Genomic DNA, 16,833 nt, shown 5'->3' on the forward strand with positions numbered 1-16,833 from the left:
AACCCCGCGCTACCCACACATGCTTTCTCAGTTACTGTATTTACACTGCGGGCTTCCTCTCTGAAACAATGACTCTCAGGAGTTACGCAGTTTTCTGTGCCCCGTATATCAGAGACGCATTACCGAGCAGTTTGGTGTTAAGACAATTACAGGTGGAGGGAGGGGAGCGGGGCCTGGAAGGGGTCAGCTTTTTAAAGGACGAGAAATCCGAAAAAGCATCAGATGTAAAAACTATTAGGAAGTGGAAGACATAAACTAAAAAAAATAATAATATTTTTTTTCCAGAAATACACTCCGGAGGAAGGTTGAGGTCATTTGGGTGTTGCTTTGTATGTAATTTATTCTTTATATTGTGCCTTAACTACTGACTTCCTTTGTTCAGCGATCTCAGGCTCCTTGTAGGAAGTGACCCCTCAACAGGGGCTTCTTTCAATTCGTACCTATTTTTGTAAAGTTTTTTGTTTACAAAATGAAGCATGAGTGGATTACAAATACATGCTGAGCATGGAACTGGCATAAAAAGTGGATACCACAGATTATTTGTCTTTCTAAACCTGCAACACAATTTAAAACAAATAAAATACTCTGTGCTCTGCTGTATAAAAGCAGGTCAAACTATTATTTATGCTTTTGGTTTCTGTCCACAGCAGCTTTTTCCCCCCCCATTGCTTACAGTAAGGATTGCTATGGAAACTCTAAGCTGTTTACCTCAAGTCGTTTGTGTGCATGATAGCGTACAATGAGATAAAATCTGCAGGGACCTACATGAAAGAACAACTTCTCCCCCTGGGACCAGATCCTCCCACCTCTCTGAGAGTCCAGTAAGCATTCTGCCTTATTAATGAATATCAGAAAGAAAAACAACACTGTCACACGCCTCGGACATTATTTACACTCTGTTTTAGCACCGTGTACTAATTGTCAAGGAGGAGACTCCTCAGTAAGCACTGGGAGTTGGGGGGGGGAAAAAAAAGCACAGACAGGTTAGAACACAACAGCTGAAACTAATTTTTCCAGCTGCTTATGTTAACTGTGACACTATTTTTACTGGAAACAGAGCAGGGCCACAAAGAAGAGCAGGCACGTAGTGTCTGTAAAAGGCCAAAACACGAAGAAAAAGTCAACTTAGGTATTTTTGAATCCTTTCGCTTGACGTCAGGGTCCTTTTTTATACATATATATCTTTGGTCAAAAATGGGATCATTAGAGCTGCTTCTTCTCAGTCTGCACTGACAAACTATCTCTTGCAAAGCTCTCCAAGCCCCACAGGTATGTTTGGGTTCTGATTCAGAATGTCTGTTCGCGTGCCAGAATAGTTGAAATCCTAGTAACTGCTATAGGGAGGGCATAATTTGTGTGAGCATGCACTTTAGTCACATTGAGTATAGATAAATGTGCAGAAGGTAAACTGTACAGGTATTTCAGAAAGTATTCACACCCCTTCAATTTTTTCACATTTTGTCAAATCACAACCAAAACTTTAATAAATGTATATGATTTTAGGACTTAGATCAATACTGTCTCTCTTATCATGATAAACAAAATCCCTGGCAACAAAGTCAATTCAGAAATCACTAAATTAGTACATAGAGTCCTTCCCCATTGTGAAACATGGCAGTGGCAGCATCATGTCTGGAGATGCTGGGAAGCTGGTCAGAGATGAATTAAAGATGCAGTTAAATACGGACGAATATTTGAAGGAAATTTGTTACAAGCGAAGGTAGGTTCAGAGATGCCCGCCATCCAATCTGAGTGAACTTGAACTAATTTGCCAAGAAGAATAGGAGAAAATCAAATCAGTCTCAAGGAGTAGAAAGCTCTTTGAAACTTATTCCTGTGCTCCCAGCAAACAGTGGTTCTACCATTAACCCAGGAAGTTGCACCTTTGGTCCATCACAATACATCTCAACAAAATCCACTAGATTTTAGGGCTGCAACGTGACAAAATGGGAAGACTTTTTTTCAAGTCGCTGTGGTTGCTGCAGCTCTACCAGCAGCACCTTACATCCAAAGCAGTCTGGAATGCAATCAACTTGTGGAACGTCACATGAAAAATGGAATAACCTGATTTTGTTGTTCATTCAGGGAACGAGGCTGCCCCACAAACAGACCAGCTCCCTGCAGAGTTTCTGTTGGTATGAAGCGAGCACACAGGTGGGGGTCTGTATATATGAGAGGTAGATATTGCCTGTTTAAACCGAAGCTTATCTCTTCAACTAATCAAACACAGATACAGGCCCCGTTGTAGATTCCTGCTGGGTTCCAACATGACTGACACGGGGACAACCCAACCACCCCCCTCTGCAATATCTTAAGTTAATTAATACAAACAAGGTCTGGGAGATGTCTGTTTAGCTCAGGATTATTTTACAATATGCGACCAAGAGTTGAAGAAGCTTTTTTTTTAAAAAAAAAAAAGTCTAGTTATAACTTTATGAACCTTCGGCAGATTAATCGACAAGGCTCCCACTGTGTAGCTCAGTGAACCTTTCATGTCCCTGCCTCTCAAGGGAGATGCGTGTGACGGTGTGTGCGCTCGCCTCTGCGTATTTCAGGAAAAGCACAGGCAAACACACACCGACACGCTTGCAAAATTACAATGTTTTTATTTTTTGTGAATTCACGGCTCACGAGAGGAGAACGTTTGTCTCCCCCCCCCCCCACTCCCTAACACTTCTCTCGCTTCCCGGGAAAGCCACGAACAGCCGCCGCGAGCAAGTCGAGCGGAAAGCTACTGATGGACAACCACCCCGGCTGCACCCGGACCCCAGCATCTGGCCCTGCTCTCATTTTTTATTACAGAAGAATAACAATAAGCAGGTTGCCGACCCCGCCGTGAGATTTTGCCACAGTTCTCTAACAGTCGGTGCAGCGGATGCGGAGAAATTTCCATTTTTCTGCATGCATATTTAATTGAGTTTTGTCCCAGTGGTGCGGAAATGATTTGTTTTTTGCTCTCTGTTCACTTGACTCCTCTTCGGAGTCGCTAACCCTGATTAAGACGTTCCCGTTAATTTCCCAGCGCACACCTTTTTTTTGTGCATTAATGGTTCTGATCGTCTAATTAAAACTTCTCAGCTCGGCTGCTGATCACCGCTCGTTGTGCCTCTGACCTGAAGTTTTAATTGCCGCATCAGAAGCGATAATAATAATTTTGAGGTTCTGATGATTAAAAACAATGCCATTGCCAACTAGTTGATAGATGGGGGTTTGGGGGGGTGGTGTGCTTCTGAGAGAAAGTTTATGAAGAGAGGGGAATTGAAAAGGGGACTTTTATGGTGGCTTTTCTATTGCAGGAAGACTAATGTACATGAATGTGAATGTGAACTGCTGAGCAAATGGGAATTTCTAAGCCTTCGTGTCCCACAGAGTGTTCCTGAACAAAAGATTTGGCTGGGAGTGGGAATAAGCTAGTCCCTGCCTCAGACCTAAATCTGCCCCTGACTGATTCACTTTGGAGCTCTACCCAGTTAGCAGGTTTTCCAGGTACAAAGTGATGCGAATTAGTGTTTCTCCCCATTTAGACTTCTTCTCTTTTTGCTGTTTTGTCACGTCTTCAGATCATAAGATGACACCTAATACCAAAGACAATCTGGGCAAACACAAAAACTGTCAGGATCTGTGTTTTTCTGTGTTTATTTAGAGTTTTTCTGTGTCCTTAGTCTCTTCGTTGTCCTGTCCTCCCCTTGATTGTTCCCAGGTGTGTCTCGTTTCTGTGATTACCCTCCCGTGTATTTAACTCCACCTGTGTTCTTTGTTCCTCGTCGGGTCCTCGTCAATGTTTCGTCAATGTTAGCTTCAGTGTCGTCAGTGTTTCCGTGTGCCTGCTGTCCGTTGTTTTGACCGGTTCTCATCATTAAATCCTCATATTCATCATTCCTGGGTCCGCTGCATTCTGCCTCACCACTCTCACCACCCGCACTTCATGACAAAAACGTGGTTTTCAGATGATGATTTGAACAATTAAAGGATAAAACTTTTGAAACAAGCTGGCCCTAGGTGGAAAAGTAATTGCCCTCTAAAATTAATAACTGGTTATGCCACCCCTGGCAGTAGCATCTGCTGTTTATAATGTGAGGCAATGAGTCTTTTCATGTCAATGTGGAGGAATTTTAGCCCACTCTTCTTTACAGAATTGTTCTAATTGAGCCACATTGGAGGCCATGTTAAATATCTCAATGTGATTTGAATCCCGACTTCAACTAGGCCACTTTTTCTAGCTAGTAAATTATGGACGTGCTGCTTCTTCCGGTCGCTGCTGTAAAGCCAAAGGGCACTTTTGACCTTAAGGCAACTAACTGACAGCCCAACATTCACATTCAGGATTTTTTGGGAGACAGCAGAATTCATGGTCCCATCACAGGGACCTGACCTGCAGTCAAACTACCATGTTTGACTGCAGGTATGATTCCCCCCCTATTATCTTGGTTTAATTTTACACCACATATGATGGGTTTTTTTCAGTATACAGAATATTTTCCCAGTCTGAAGTTCTACAGTCTCTTTATTATTGTGTAATTTCTTCAGTCTGAGTTATTCTATGTTGCTTTTTAATGTCTTTATTCTTCCGTAAATCTACAATTTAACAAATATGGAGTTCAATATTTTCACACAGGGCCAGTTTAGTTAGCTCAACTTGGTTTCTAAATGAATGAAATCAATCATTAAAACACTGAATTTTATTCAGATTTTTTTTGTCTATTTAAGCAAAAACAAAAAAAGCAGAAAAATCTGTAGAAGTGGAATTTTTTTTCACACCGCTATACTGAAAATGATTGGGCAAAACCGAGAGACAAAAAGGAGAACAAGAGAAAACCCGATAAAGGCACATTGATGACGACAGTCTGCTTATTTTCATGGAAAGCTAGTGGCACAGGAGGTAAAATACAAGAGGCACATTGTTCATAAAGAGACGGAAAGGGGGAAAAAAGGAACCTGGGCTGACTGTTATTTTGTGTCATAAAACATGCTGTTGATGAGATTATATGACACGTGGATTACTGTCAAAACAGAAGAAGTGAGTTGGTTATGGTATTCGTTAAAACGGTACTTTCACACTGTACACAAATTGCACCGATGATAGGAAATGATTCAGGCATGAGAGAGAGAGAGATAGAGAGAGAGAGAGAGGCCTTGCACCCAGGAAACTGCCACCAGCACATTTTGTTCTTTTCTTTTTTACCTCGCTTTATTTCTATTGGATCTGTTGGGTTTTAGTACAAGATCAATGCTTGGCTTTAAAACTTCTGCACAAACACACACAAAGCTTCATGCTGTAACCCCTCTATGTCCCACACATCTCTTTTATTATTAATCAGTTGCTTGCACATCTGCCTGCTTGTTTTTTTTCCCTCTCTCCCATCAATAAAACACTTATTGCTTTTAGATCAGAATGTGACCTTGCGCGGTGTCTGCGGTTTTCCTGACCTTGAAGGACCCGTTTGGACTGTTTCGCTCTGGCTCAGTTTGCGGGCTGTTATCAAACGCAGGAGGCCCTCAGCCATGCGCCGCGCTGCCGTCATGCCAGCGCAAAAACAACAAACACGGCACCACAGGACAAAGGCAGAAACAAAGGGGCCGCGGTGACGCGCTCGCCGACTCCGTGGGACAATAGGCTGAGGAAAAACAATGTGTATTTCGAGCGCAGATGGAGGAGGAAAGACACTGAACTTGAGGGCAATCAGGCAGGAAAGTTAAGATCTGAGGACAAATCCGCCCTCTGGCTTAATCACAAACAGGGTAATTATGGTTTTTCCAGAGCAGAGGACAAGCAATCTAAAATGGTTAAAGGGGAGTTAAAAAACACTGACATGAGTGACAAGAATCATCCTGAATCATCCTGACAGCGGCGCACCAAAACAGCCAACTTTTATTCAGTTTGCTGCTCAGGGTAATTTGCCGAACGCCGGGCGAACTTGTTAAAATTGTACATCAAATCTGGACTCCCAGCTGGCACCAGATGATGACTTAATTTGTGAGCGTGGCAGCAGGAGGGGAGAACTTTGCTTTTAAAAAAAACAACAAAATAAAACAGACACTCTGGCGCGCGCAATCCCCGTGCCCTCTGCAGGGTCGAAACAGGGGAAATCTATTCTCGCCGCTTTGTCTTGAGAATTGCGTTCGGTTTCACGACACCAGAAGTGCAATTTGATAAGCCAACCGGCACGGTAAATGAGCAGACGACCCCTGTGTCCCTCCCCCCACGGCTGGCGCGAGAGCGAGGCGGCGTATAGTACAGTGGAGAGGGGGCTCGACGGTGCACCTCTCGAGGGCCCTTGAGCTAATATCTGTACAGATTAACTGCTTCAGTTGTATTTTGGTCACGGGGATCTCTCTTTGCCTTAGTGGCTTGTTGGGAGGGAGGAGGGGAGATGTGTGCTCATACAGTGTCAGTCAGATGGCTTTTTTTTCCTTCCTCTAGTGTAAAAAACGGGCCCTGTTTACCCAAGAGGTCAGGAAGATGGGCTGCGTGTCATTGCGTGTTATTATTATAATTATTTATTTTTTTTCTCTTTGTGGGCCGTATTTAATTCATCAGATTCCAGAACTTCCACAGCCGAGCGAGCCATCTTCACCGTCTCGCGCGCGCACACTCGGTGCGTCAATCCTCCAGGGTAAACTCAGCACACGCTGCTCCATTAGATATCAATTAAGACTGGAAGTCTCCACCTGGCTTACACACACAGACGGAACCGGCACACGCACGTGGCAAGTCTCCCTCCTCGGGAAGTTAGGCCAGACTGGAGCGTGGGCGAGGGCGAGGGCGAGAGCTCGGCGTGTCCGTGCGGGTGGCACTCTTGTCCATGAGGTTAACCTTGATATGAGGCCCTGTCAGGCCTGATAATGTCAATCAATGACAAGCCCTCACAGATAACCCCTAATGTGAAGCCTAAAAAGCAAAGCTGTTTAGATCTTTAGACATGCCCTCCTTCAACAGCATATGAATTGAATTACAAGGAAATGAGCTGTGGCATTTCTTTAATAAGACTCTTAAGACATTTTGACAGCATATAAGGGCCTGGTGCTGGTACAAAAAAAAAAAAAAAAAGAAGAAGAAGAAAGAAAACGGAATAAAAGCACTGCTGACAAAGCCTTCTCACGACAAGAGGTGTTGTGATGAGCAGATTCAAGTCACTCATGAGTGGAGGGAAGGAAAAGAGGAAAAGAGAAGTAGAGACGAGGAAAAAAGGAGTAGGGAGAAAATATTTCTTTTTTTCTCATACTACCGGAGACCTCTTAATTGATTTCCAAGGTTATGTTTCAAATTTGTTTTTCAGACAAGAGGGCCATGTGAATGAAAGTGCACCTTGAAGGGATAGTTTTTTTTGTTTGTTTTTTTCTTGAAGTGAGGTTCTGTTAAAAAGATTGTAAGCAGTTAATAGCTGACCTGCAGCAGACAGCTGTAATGAGCCGTTCCTGGAAGGTGAAGCTAACAGCTAGCTAGTCAAAGAGAGGTTGATACTAAAGCCAGCCGCTACCGGGGTAAAACCATTCCTGTCCTACAACAGTCCAAGCAGTTCATGCAAAAAATATTTTATGAACTTTTAAGTAGTCATCATGTTTGAATGGAACAGTTATTTACATAGAGACTGATAATTATATACACTGGAAATGAAGGTAAGAGGCGGTGCGCCACCTATGAGATTCCCAAATGATTCACCCTTTGAGAATGAAGGTGTCTCTGGTTAGACTGAACAGCTAAGACAGTATGAGCATAAATAAAACAGCATTCACCTAAAACTTAATAACAATTTAGCTTTTTGCACAAAATTAATTTTATGCGAGACATTTAATATGATCAGAAATCTTGCCCCCCTCTGGAACGAGCCATTACCTTCAGCCTGAGTGTTTAAAAAAATCCTGAAAAGTTTTTTTTTTTATTATTATATAAATAAATCTTGGGGATTGGAGTTGCTTTACCACATTACAAGTCTATTCCCTCTTGGCATACTTATTTGCTTCAGTTTCTGGGAGAAAAGCAAAAATGTATAAGAAATTTGCTTACTCAAACTATTATATGTTTTTAACTTTAAATCACTTTAATTTTATATCAGTCAATTTGTTTGGAAACTTCAAAAACTTTGTTCTATAAGAGGAAGTGGACAGCAGTTTTAAGGTTCCTGAAGTAACTCAATGATGGTGCAGAGAGAGTTATCTACTTCAGTTAAAATAATACATGGTTGTGTTATTAAAAATCCTAAACTTTCCCTTTCTTTTCTGTTTTTATTCCAACTCATTTAGGATAAAGTCAGTCCAGTCTGTCACGTTCACAGAGCCTGCTGACCTCCCCTTCTCCATGATGTTTCCCTCCTTTTTTCTCCTTGAAAAGAGAGAAGAAGGCGACATTAAACCCCCCCCCCAACCCCTGGAAAAAAAAAAGCATGTATTTCCAGACAGGATGCCTGGGCTGACAACATCGATCCCTGGCTACCATTAAAACATTTGCTCTGCCTGACAGACTTTCCTCTTTTGGACTTTACATGCAGGAGAATGAATCAAAGGTGCCTGTTAAAAATGTCAGTCCGAGCTGCTTGTCTGTCTGTCCAAAAATGATCAAAGGAAGTCATTTTTATCGCTTTCTCCTGCAAATTTCTGCTCTTCCGCGTCTCCCTTTAATGCAGCACTATTAAATTTTTGATCAAAATACGCTGTTTACGTGGCTACGAGGGGAAGCGAAGAGAACGAGTCTTCCTGCTCATGGGATTCAGATTTTGTAAGCCCTGTGGCTGCGGCTCATATTTGCTACAACTTTGGTTTGCGATGTGCAGCTTTTCTCTGACAAGCAGGATGGAAGTGACAAAAGCATTTTCTGATCACACTAGACATTTTCAAGACTTCTCTACGTGTCTGTGTGGTTGCAGACATGTGGGTAGCTGCACAATCCACTGTATATGATTATATACTGTATGTTGAGTGGCTTTGACCAATATTAAGTGTACATATGCATGTGCTCAGGTCACCACACTTAGAGCTCTGTGTCTGGTGGCTGCAAGGTCACGTCAGTTTTTCTGAGAAACACGTTGACATTTTTCACACACTGATAAAATGAAGAAGAAGAAGAAGAAAAAAAAAGAAATGATCCGCAGTGAGCGCAACAAAAATGTTGTGCTTTTACACAAAAAAGTTTGACGTGAGCTAAACATGACAGTGACAAGCTAAACCAGCAACATTCGTGTTTCTGAGAGCTCAGTAGATGCAAGACTGTGCCATGGCTGAATTTGAAGGTGTGATAAAACAACACTCACATTAAAAAGGTGGGTGGGAATAAAAAAAAAAGAGTGAAACGATGAAACAAGCAAAGCTGCTTTGCAGGGGAAAAAAATACTGTCTATTTTGGGTCTCAGTATACAAAAGGAAGTGCTGCTAAGTTGACTCAAACAAATAAATTTGCTTTTGATAAAACCACAGCGACTACTTTTGCATTCTACACCAACCCCACTTTGTTTCCTGCATCTTTATCTTCATGACTTGCCACATTTATGAGCAAGCCTCTCACTAAATTGTCGAGCACAAACAACTGAGAGGGTTTTTTTAAAAAACAGCTGCAGTTTGGATGTGATTTTTCTTTTATTATTATTATTATCTGAAAAGCGGCAGGTTAAAATGAAACTCGTGGCGTGCGCTCACCTATCCGCTCTGAAAACCAGCTGCCCGTTTTACATTTCTGCAACATTAATATTCCTCTTATTATTATTTTAAAGTGAAAACGGATACTCTGTTGAAGTGCAAATCTGATGAATTACGGGAGCAGATTGCTGCTATTAATTATTAAAACCTATTTTATAAATATTCAGGTCTGTCATGCATCTAATAATGAACGCTTTAGAGGAGGTTACTTCCTGCGCGCATCCTAATGTGTCAGAAATATCGCTTTTAATCACGCTCGTGTCAGCAAGTAAGCCAAGTTTGAGCCTGCCAACAAAAAAAATAAATAAATAAAAAATAAAAATCCACCAAATCAAGGAAACTCAGGTGGCCCACGACCATGCTCATCATGGCTATTCAATTCCCGCTGGTTCACCTGAGCCGGGTTTCTCCTGCCCCATCTGAAGACATAAGGAGAGCACCTCACCCTTCTCACTGTGGTAATTTGAATGGAGAATAATGCATCGGCAGCACTCTACCTTCTGGACACACCTAGTCCCAGCGCTACTGCTGCCATATGCTGTGTTGATACATATTCATAACACTTTCTCCTGTGTTAGAGTGTCTGTAAGCAACGGAGCCTAAAACACTTTAAGTGGGACGAAAGAGGGGACAGAAAAAGAAAGTTCTAACGTTCTTAAACACTTTAAATTCTCCTTGCTTCCAAGGTTCTCAAACCGAGGTAAAAGTATAATTGGAGGTCCTCTGGTGGCCTTTATGGGTACTCACAAAAGACTATCAAAGTCAGGACGGGACCTTAAACAGGCCGTCCATGCTCATAAAGCCTCCAAAGCAGCTGAATTAAAATGATTCTTCAAAGATGAGTGTGTCAAATATCCTCCACAGTGATAAAACGATCTGACTGAGTGCTGTGACAAACGCTTGATGGAAGTTGTTGCCACATGTCAGTTTCATAACCTAATCGATTTAGGAAGCAACTGTTTTTCACAAAAAGCCAGACTGGTTTGGATAGTTATTTTTCCACTAATGAATGAAATCAACATCTGAAAACTGCTTTACATTGCTTTGAATTTTATGTATTGGAACTCTTACATGGGTTCTACGGTTCCCTGTGTGTGAAAGATTCATTTAGATGCCTCACATCCAGTAACAGTGCAATTAAAATATACTTTAAGCACACAGCAGCCATATTAGATGTTGAGTTTATGATTAGAAAGAAACCTTTAACTTTGAATTTCAACCTCATCTGACTTTCTGTTCTTCTAATTTGGAAATTCTGACATCTGCGTAAAAATTAAGCTGCATTTTTCAACTAAACAATGGATAAGGAAGCAATTTTTTCTTTTGTGTCTTTTCATACAAGGAGCACAATGAAAAAGTCCAAATCCTGCTTTAGAATATCCTGGCATGATAAAATTACTTGAAGGCACCAGTTTAAAAACTGCCTCGCTTCATTTCATCCAAATAAAACAAGTCTGGATGGCTGACAAAGCCTTCGGTGCTGCATTCAAGAAGCTCTGTGAGTCAGCGCCAGCAGGCAGAGTTGGATAAACTGTCAGGTGGATAGTTTCGCTTTTACAAAATGAGTCGACGACAATGTACAACAACCTCCATACATCTCGGCAGCACTTACACTCACCGGAGGCACACGCAGACACACACTGTGGGGCACTCTGAGATTAACACTGTCAGAGCTACAATGATACCCCTTCATTATCTGCACACGGGCCCTCCTTCATGCGCTCGCCTGCTTCACTGTCCTCTCCACTGCTTCTCTGTGGAGGTAGTAATTACTAAAGCTAACATTTCTTTTCTCTGCGTGTCTCCAGTTTCCCTCCACTTCTCTGTCTTTTCATTCGTTTTATTCAGTGCCTTGCCAGATTTTTTGCCAATACACACATCTCCACACACACACCCACACCCACAAACAGTGAAGTGTGGATCAAAGCCCTGGTGTGACTCCCAGAGCCGCGAGAATATTTTCGGTGCCAAACGGATGCTCAAATAAAGACACAACGTGGGTCCCAACGTTCAGCTCAGTCATCTGGGTCAAACACATCCAAGAGTGAGATTCTCACAGTTTAAATTACAGTGCTTTTCAGAGTATTTACAAAAAGATTGCAAAAAAAATAATGCTTGTATTAGAAAACCTAAGCGACAATTACTTCTACTGCTGCTTATTCACCATTACGGTTAAGATTAATGTAACAGTTACAGTAGAAAGACATTTAGTCCTCATCATTTGGATTTTGATACATAAACTTAAGTAAAAATCTTAACTTCGGTGTAATTTAAACATTCCTTTTATGCAGAATTGTATTCCTTTTTTTCAGTTCTGCTTTTTCTAAAGTAATTGTGGAAGTTTAACAAGCTGATTTTACTTTGTTAATTAGTCGAGCTATTTGCTCAAGTAGCGATTACTATCAAAAGTAATGGGCAGCACTCTTTCAGTGTCTTTGCCATGATTCTCTGGGATTTTTTTTTCTTCTTGTAAGTGAGATAAAAATCTCTCGACCTTTTTTCAGCCAGTTACTGTCAGCGGAGGGTAACAGGTGGGGAGGAGAGGGAGGCACCGGTGCGTTACCTCATTAAGATAACAACGGAAAACTTTACTGGTTTTGAAACCACAACTTTTTTAAAACTTCGGTACCAGCAACTGGCCAATGCCTAACTCAGAGAAAAGCTTGATCTACTACAGCAATATCTGTTCTACTACACGTTGTCAATGTAACAGGCTGGGATCAGAGGGATGTTCCCCCTTTCATGGCATTTTTCATTATCAACAATGCATGCACTCTTTAGCTTTCTTCTTCCTCTCCCGCTGGAAATATGGCTTTATCAAAGGTGATGGCTTGCTCGGGCGCATTTTCTCAAATGTCTTCTTCAGCCTGCTTGTTCCCAAGCTGCTCTCGGGCAAACGTCACTCAGAAAAACCGGGGAAGATTTGATGGCGAGATCAAAAAGAGAGGGAAGGACAGTGAGGGGGAACAAGGAGATCGGAGGGAAAGGGTTGTTGGGTGGGGGGAGTTAGAACAGGAACGATACCCTCCTCCCTCCCCAGTGTCTGATACCAACGGGAGTGCTGAGGGTAATTCCTCCAAGCAGGGCCTGTGTTTTCAGACGCAAAGACAACAAAACGCAGAGCGCTGCCCTGAGACATCAAAATGGGCGATTTTGACTTCAGAGGGTCTTCAGATGCTTGAGGAGTTGTCAGAGTCGGGCCGTGGGGGACCAAGCACGGAGAACAGAAGGTACCAGCAGGCTGTTAACAACCAGTGCGGGAACCAAGCCAGAAAAGCCGTCTCCTCCCAAAATGCCAGTCGGCACCAGATCACTGAAGGCTTCAGCCAATCTGTAAAATCTCACCTGATCACTTTCATCTGTTGAAAGTTAAACAGCTTAAAAGTTTACCAGCTGCTCTGATGCTAAAAGAAAAAGAGCAAACTTAACACAAACACTTCAACAGGTGCCTTGAAAGGAGCAGCGGTGCGCTCTTTGAGTCACACAGAGATCCCCATCAGCGAATTAAAGACCTGCTACTTTCTTTTGGGAAGACCCGAGCTGTGTTGTGACACGCTGAGAGGGACGCTCGCATTTTCCCCCCCGTGTTGTTCTCGCTCATTCTTGGGAGCGTTAGGCTCACTCTAAATAGCCCGGAGGAGATTAGGCTGGCTCATATTCAAATGCACATTTCTCCCACTAAAAACCCCTGCTCCACGAGCCGGGGGCCGAGAGGAGGCCCGCGCAGGAGCCTGCGGAGGAACGGCAAGTCAGAGGGGATCCTGTCACGCGCATAAATCAGCTGAGAGGAGAAAGCGGAGACAGAGAGGAAGAAGTGAGGGAGAAAAGGCTGAGGTAAAAAAAAAAAGAAAAGACAAACAAGTGTTGGCTCTGCTATATGGGTTTAGTTAGCTCCAGAGTTAGTGCATGAGTTATGGCTAGTGAAGGGCTGAGGGACGCTGTATTTATGAGGGGACTGAGTGAGTGTTAAATCCCTGGTAAGAAATAAAGTCGTCCCTGAGCGAACGGGGGAAACATTTCACTCGGTCTAAGAGGTGCCTTGGAAAAAAATGAAAGCCATCCCTCTTCCTGAGGAAGCGCTGTTTAGTATTCCCCTAAATTGCTTTATTTCTTTTAAAAATGCTGCAGAGCACATCCAGGCACGAGATTCCCACATTATGAAAGCTTTGGAGGGAAAATACCACCATTTTATGGTAGTTATATGAAAAAAAACCAAACAAGTATAACGTGGTATTTTTTTAATAATATTTTAATCAGAAAAGCAACAACTATTCTCATCTCAGCTACAATTATTTACAGTTATAAAAATGTTATCTATAACATTGTCAGATTTTGAGATACCAAACTTAATTAAACATCTTCTAGCAATCTACTCTTTATATAGCAACACAAACAAGTTGATATGAATCAGAGTGTTTGTCTGGGTGGAGCCTTTATCCTTAATAATCCTGGACGTGTTTCCAAACAGAAAAGTTGTCTTTGTTGTCAGGGAGTTAAAAGTGTTCTTTCAACCAGCTGACTGACAGTGCACAGAAACAGTCAGGGGAGGGGCAGCGCCATGTTACATTATGCAGTCATCTCTTTAAAAAGGCTCTAAACTGCAGGATTAATATGATGGAAAAACTCAATATCCTAAAACTCTTAATGCTTAAACACGTCCAGATACCGAACCTGCATCTTTGAGTATGAGAAAGATCTCGAGTGAGCATACACTAAAGCATGTGTTCACAACTCAAGGAGAGGAAAAGACTCTGATTCCTCTAAAATTGCATGCAGATTCGCCGAGGGATCCTTGGCTAAGCAGAGGCTGCCAAAATACATACTGCACTTGTTGCAGAGGAAGAGTTCATCCAGGAGTTTTCCATTGTGGTTTTACTCAGGGAAGAGAAGTCACTTTCAATCCAAATATTCCCTATTATTTTTCTAACTAAATTAATATTATAACCATTCATCCAGTTGTGTAATTCTTTGGGAAGAAAAAAAAAGAACACATCGCATGTTAAACAGATTTGGGAGGCTAGAAACAAAGGAAGGCTCATGACCAGAGGAAGAGGAAAAGCTTAACTTTGCACATTGTGCACGTCCAAGTTTCACACAGACCCCTCTCCAAACCCCTGCAGTAGTAATAACAATTATTACTTAAAAAGGCAATATTTTTACATTAACTTAAAAGGCTATATCTTTTTCTTCCCCTCAAGCCTGTGCGGCCTCACTTACCCTAAGTATCTTCATAAATCAGCGGTTACTGTTAACATGTACTCCACAATTCAGTCATCAATCTCCTACCAGGTCAGAGTGAAAACAGAGGGGGAAATGTCTGCTTAGTAAAATGTCTCTCTCGTGAATGCTGCTACCACCACCCACTACTCAAAGACAGAAACACACACACACACACGCCGACGCACACACACAATGTGTGCACAGAGCAGCAGCATATAGAGCACATCAGTTAAATAATAAACACGCGCCCGGCACACGGCAACTGGAGCGATCCTATGGGACGCGGGAGCGGTTGCCAGATCGCCACGGTGATGCAAGCCAAATTCAATTGTCACTCTGCTGCTCCCATTTGTTCTCAAAACAAATAAACAGCGAAAGCGGGGAGTTGGAGAGCCGGGCCAACTTCTGCCTCCACGAGAAATCTCAGGCCCGAGCCGAGAGGCGCTCGGCTGCCTGAGACACAGACGGCGGCAGGGCCACATGGAAACCTCTGTTTACGTTCACACACAGTGTGTGTTTATTTAAGCAAAGAGGGAGAAAATCGAATTGTACCACAAGGAGGATTATTCTTCTCTCCACGAGGAAAGAAAGAACTCTTTAGGGATTGTCTTTTTTTTTTTTCAACAATTGCTATTTACATGAGCTAAAAGTAGAAAATCCCTCCAGTGACGAAGCACTTCATCACAATATAAGCACCAAAACAACCGGATGGATTTCAAGTAAGTCTGCTGACAACACCGTGACAAATCCAAAAAGATCTGAACTTTTTCTACTTTTTAAAAGTCATGTTTTAGTGGCTAAACTCAATAAAAACACTCCAAATAAAGTTGCTATATTTTAAAGTTGAGCTTAAAAACATTCACCCTGATGGAATGTTAGGTAATTAAATGTTCTGTGCAAATTAGTGAAAATGTAATTCAAAATAAAAAAAGTAATTCAATGGACTTTTTATAAAAAAAAAAGCTTTCCTTTGACTCAGAGTGATAAATGTGACACATGGATCGACAAGGCCTGACAGAACAAGTCAGAGAGAGAACTTAAACACAAAGGAACATTTCAGCTCTAAATGTCTGAATGTGTACAAAAACTCGCTAAATGTTTTCCAGAAAACACACATTACACCTGCTGTTTCCTGACTCTCACGTGCACTGTCTTTGACACCACCCACCACATCACTACACATGCGTGCCAACTGCAAATAGTAGCAAACTCGTTCACCAGTACGTAACACCCAACTTGTGAGTGTGCGTGCGTGCGCGTGGATTGCGGCGTGGGTGTGTGTGTGGGTCTGTGGGGAGGGGTGAGGGTGGGGGTGGGGGGTTAGAGGAAGGTGTGTATGTGTTGGTGTGAGTCTTACCTGGCAGCAAAGCGCCCTCAGTGCTCTGTCTCACCTCTCCCTCCTGCCCTGGAAGAATTCTCTCCACAAAGCAAGGCATTTTCTCCACAACTGCTCTCTGCCAAGGCTCTGCTCCCTCTCTCCCCCTTCTCCCTCCCTCTCTCCTTCTCACTCCTTACCTCTTTCCCACTCTGTCCTCCTCTTCTCTTGTCTGTCTCTCCTCCCTCCTTGCCCTCCCCCTCTGCCTGTTCTCACAGATGTCGAGGCTGCGCGAGTTTACCCACATTACCAGTAGGGGTCCTTCATCGCCCTTCCCCACCCCACAACCTCGTGGGAGAACAACGCGCGCCCACACACACACGCAGGCCACTTAACGGGTGCCCTCCTGTCACTGCTACAATGAGAGCCCGGTGCAGCACACTCAGAGAGAGAGAGAGGAAAAGGGAGAGAGAGAGAGAGAGAGAGACAGGTGTGAAGTGGGTGGTGTGCAGCAGGGGCTGGCCCTCGGCCCTTTCCAGACCCGCGCAGCCCTGAGAAGCTCCTCAAGTGGGGTAGTACAGTAGTAGTGGATCACACAAGCTCACACACACTCACGGGGATATGAGCACACAGATTGACTTACGGCAGATCCCTCAGAGCCGGCAGCACAT

The 16,833-nt window shown here is 42.9% G+C and overlaps 1 protein-coding gene across 1 annotated transcript in view; it reads right to left on the reverse strand.

Moving 5' to 3' along the window:
* The window catches only part of casz1 (castor zinc finger 1), a 62,202-nt gene extending 45,873 nt beyond the window's left edge, over positions 1–16,329 (reverse strand). Inside the window, 1 exon segment of the mRNA XM_032572305.1 lies at positions 16,205–16,329. Within this exon segment, the coding sequence (XP_032428196.1) occupies positions 16,205–16,283 (79 nt within the window). The 5' untranslated portion in view covers positions 16,284–16,329.
* Positions 16,330–16,833: the final 504 nt, after the last annotated feature.

This window comes from Xiphophorus hellerii, chromosome 1, assembly GCF_003331165.1.
Source record: "Xiphophorus hellerii strain 12219 chromosome 1, Xiphophorus_hellerii-4.1, whole genome shotgun sequence".
Taxonomy (NCBI): Eukaryota; Metazoa; Chordata; class Actinopteri; order Cyprinodontiformes; family Poeciliidae; genus Xiphophorus; species Xiphophorus hellerii.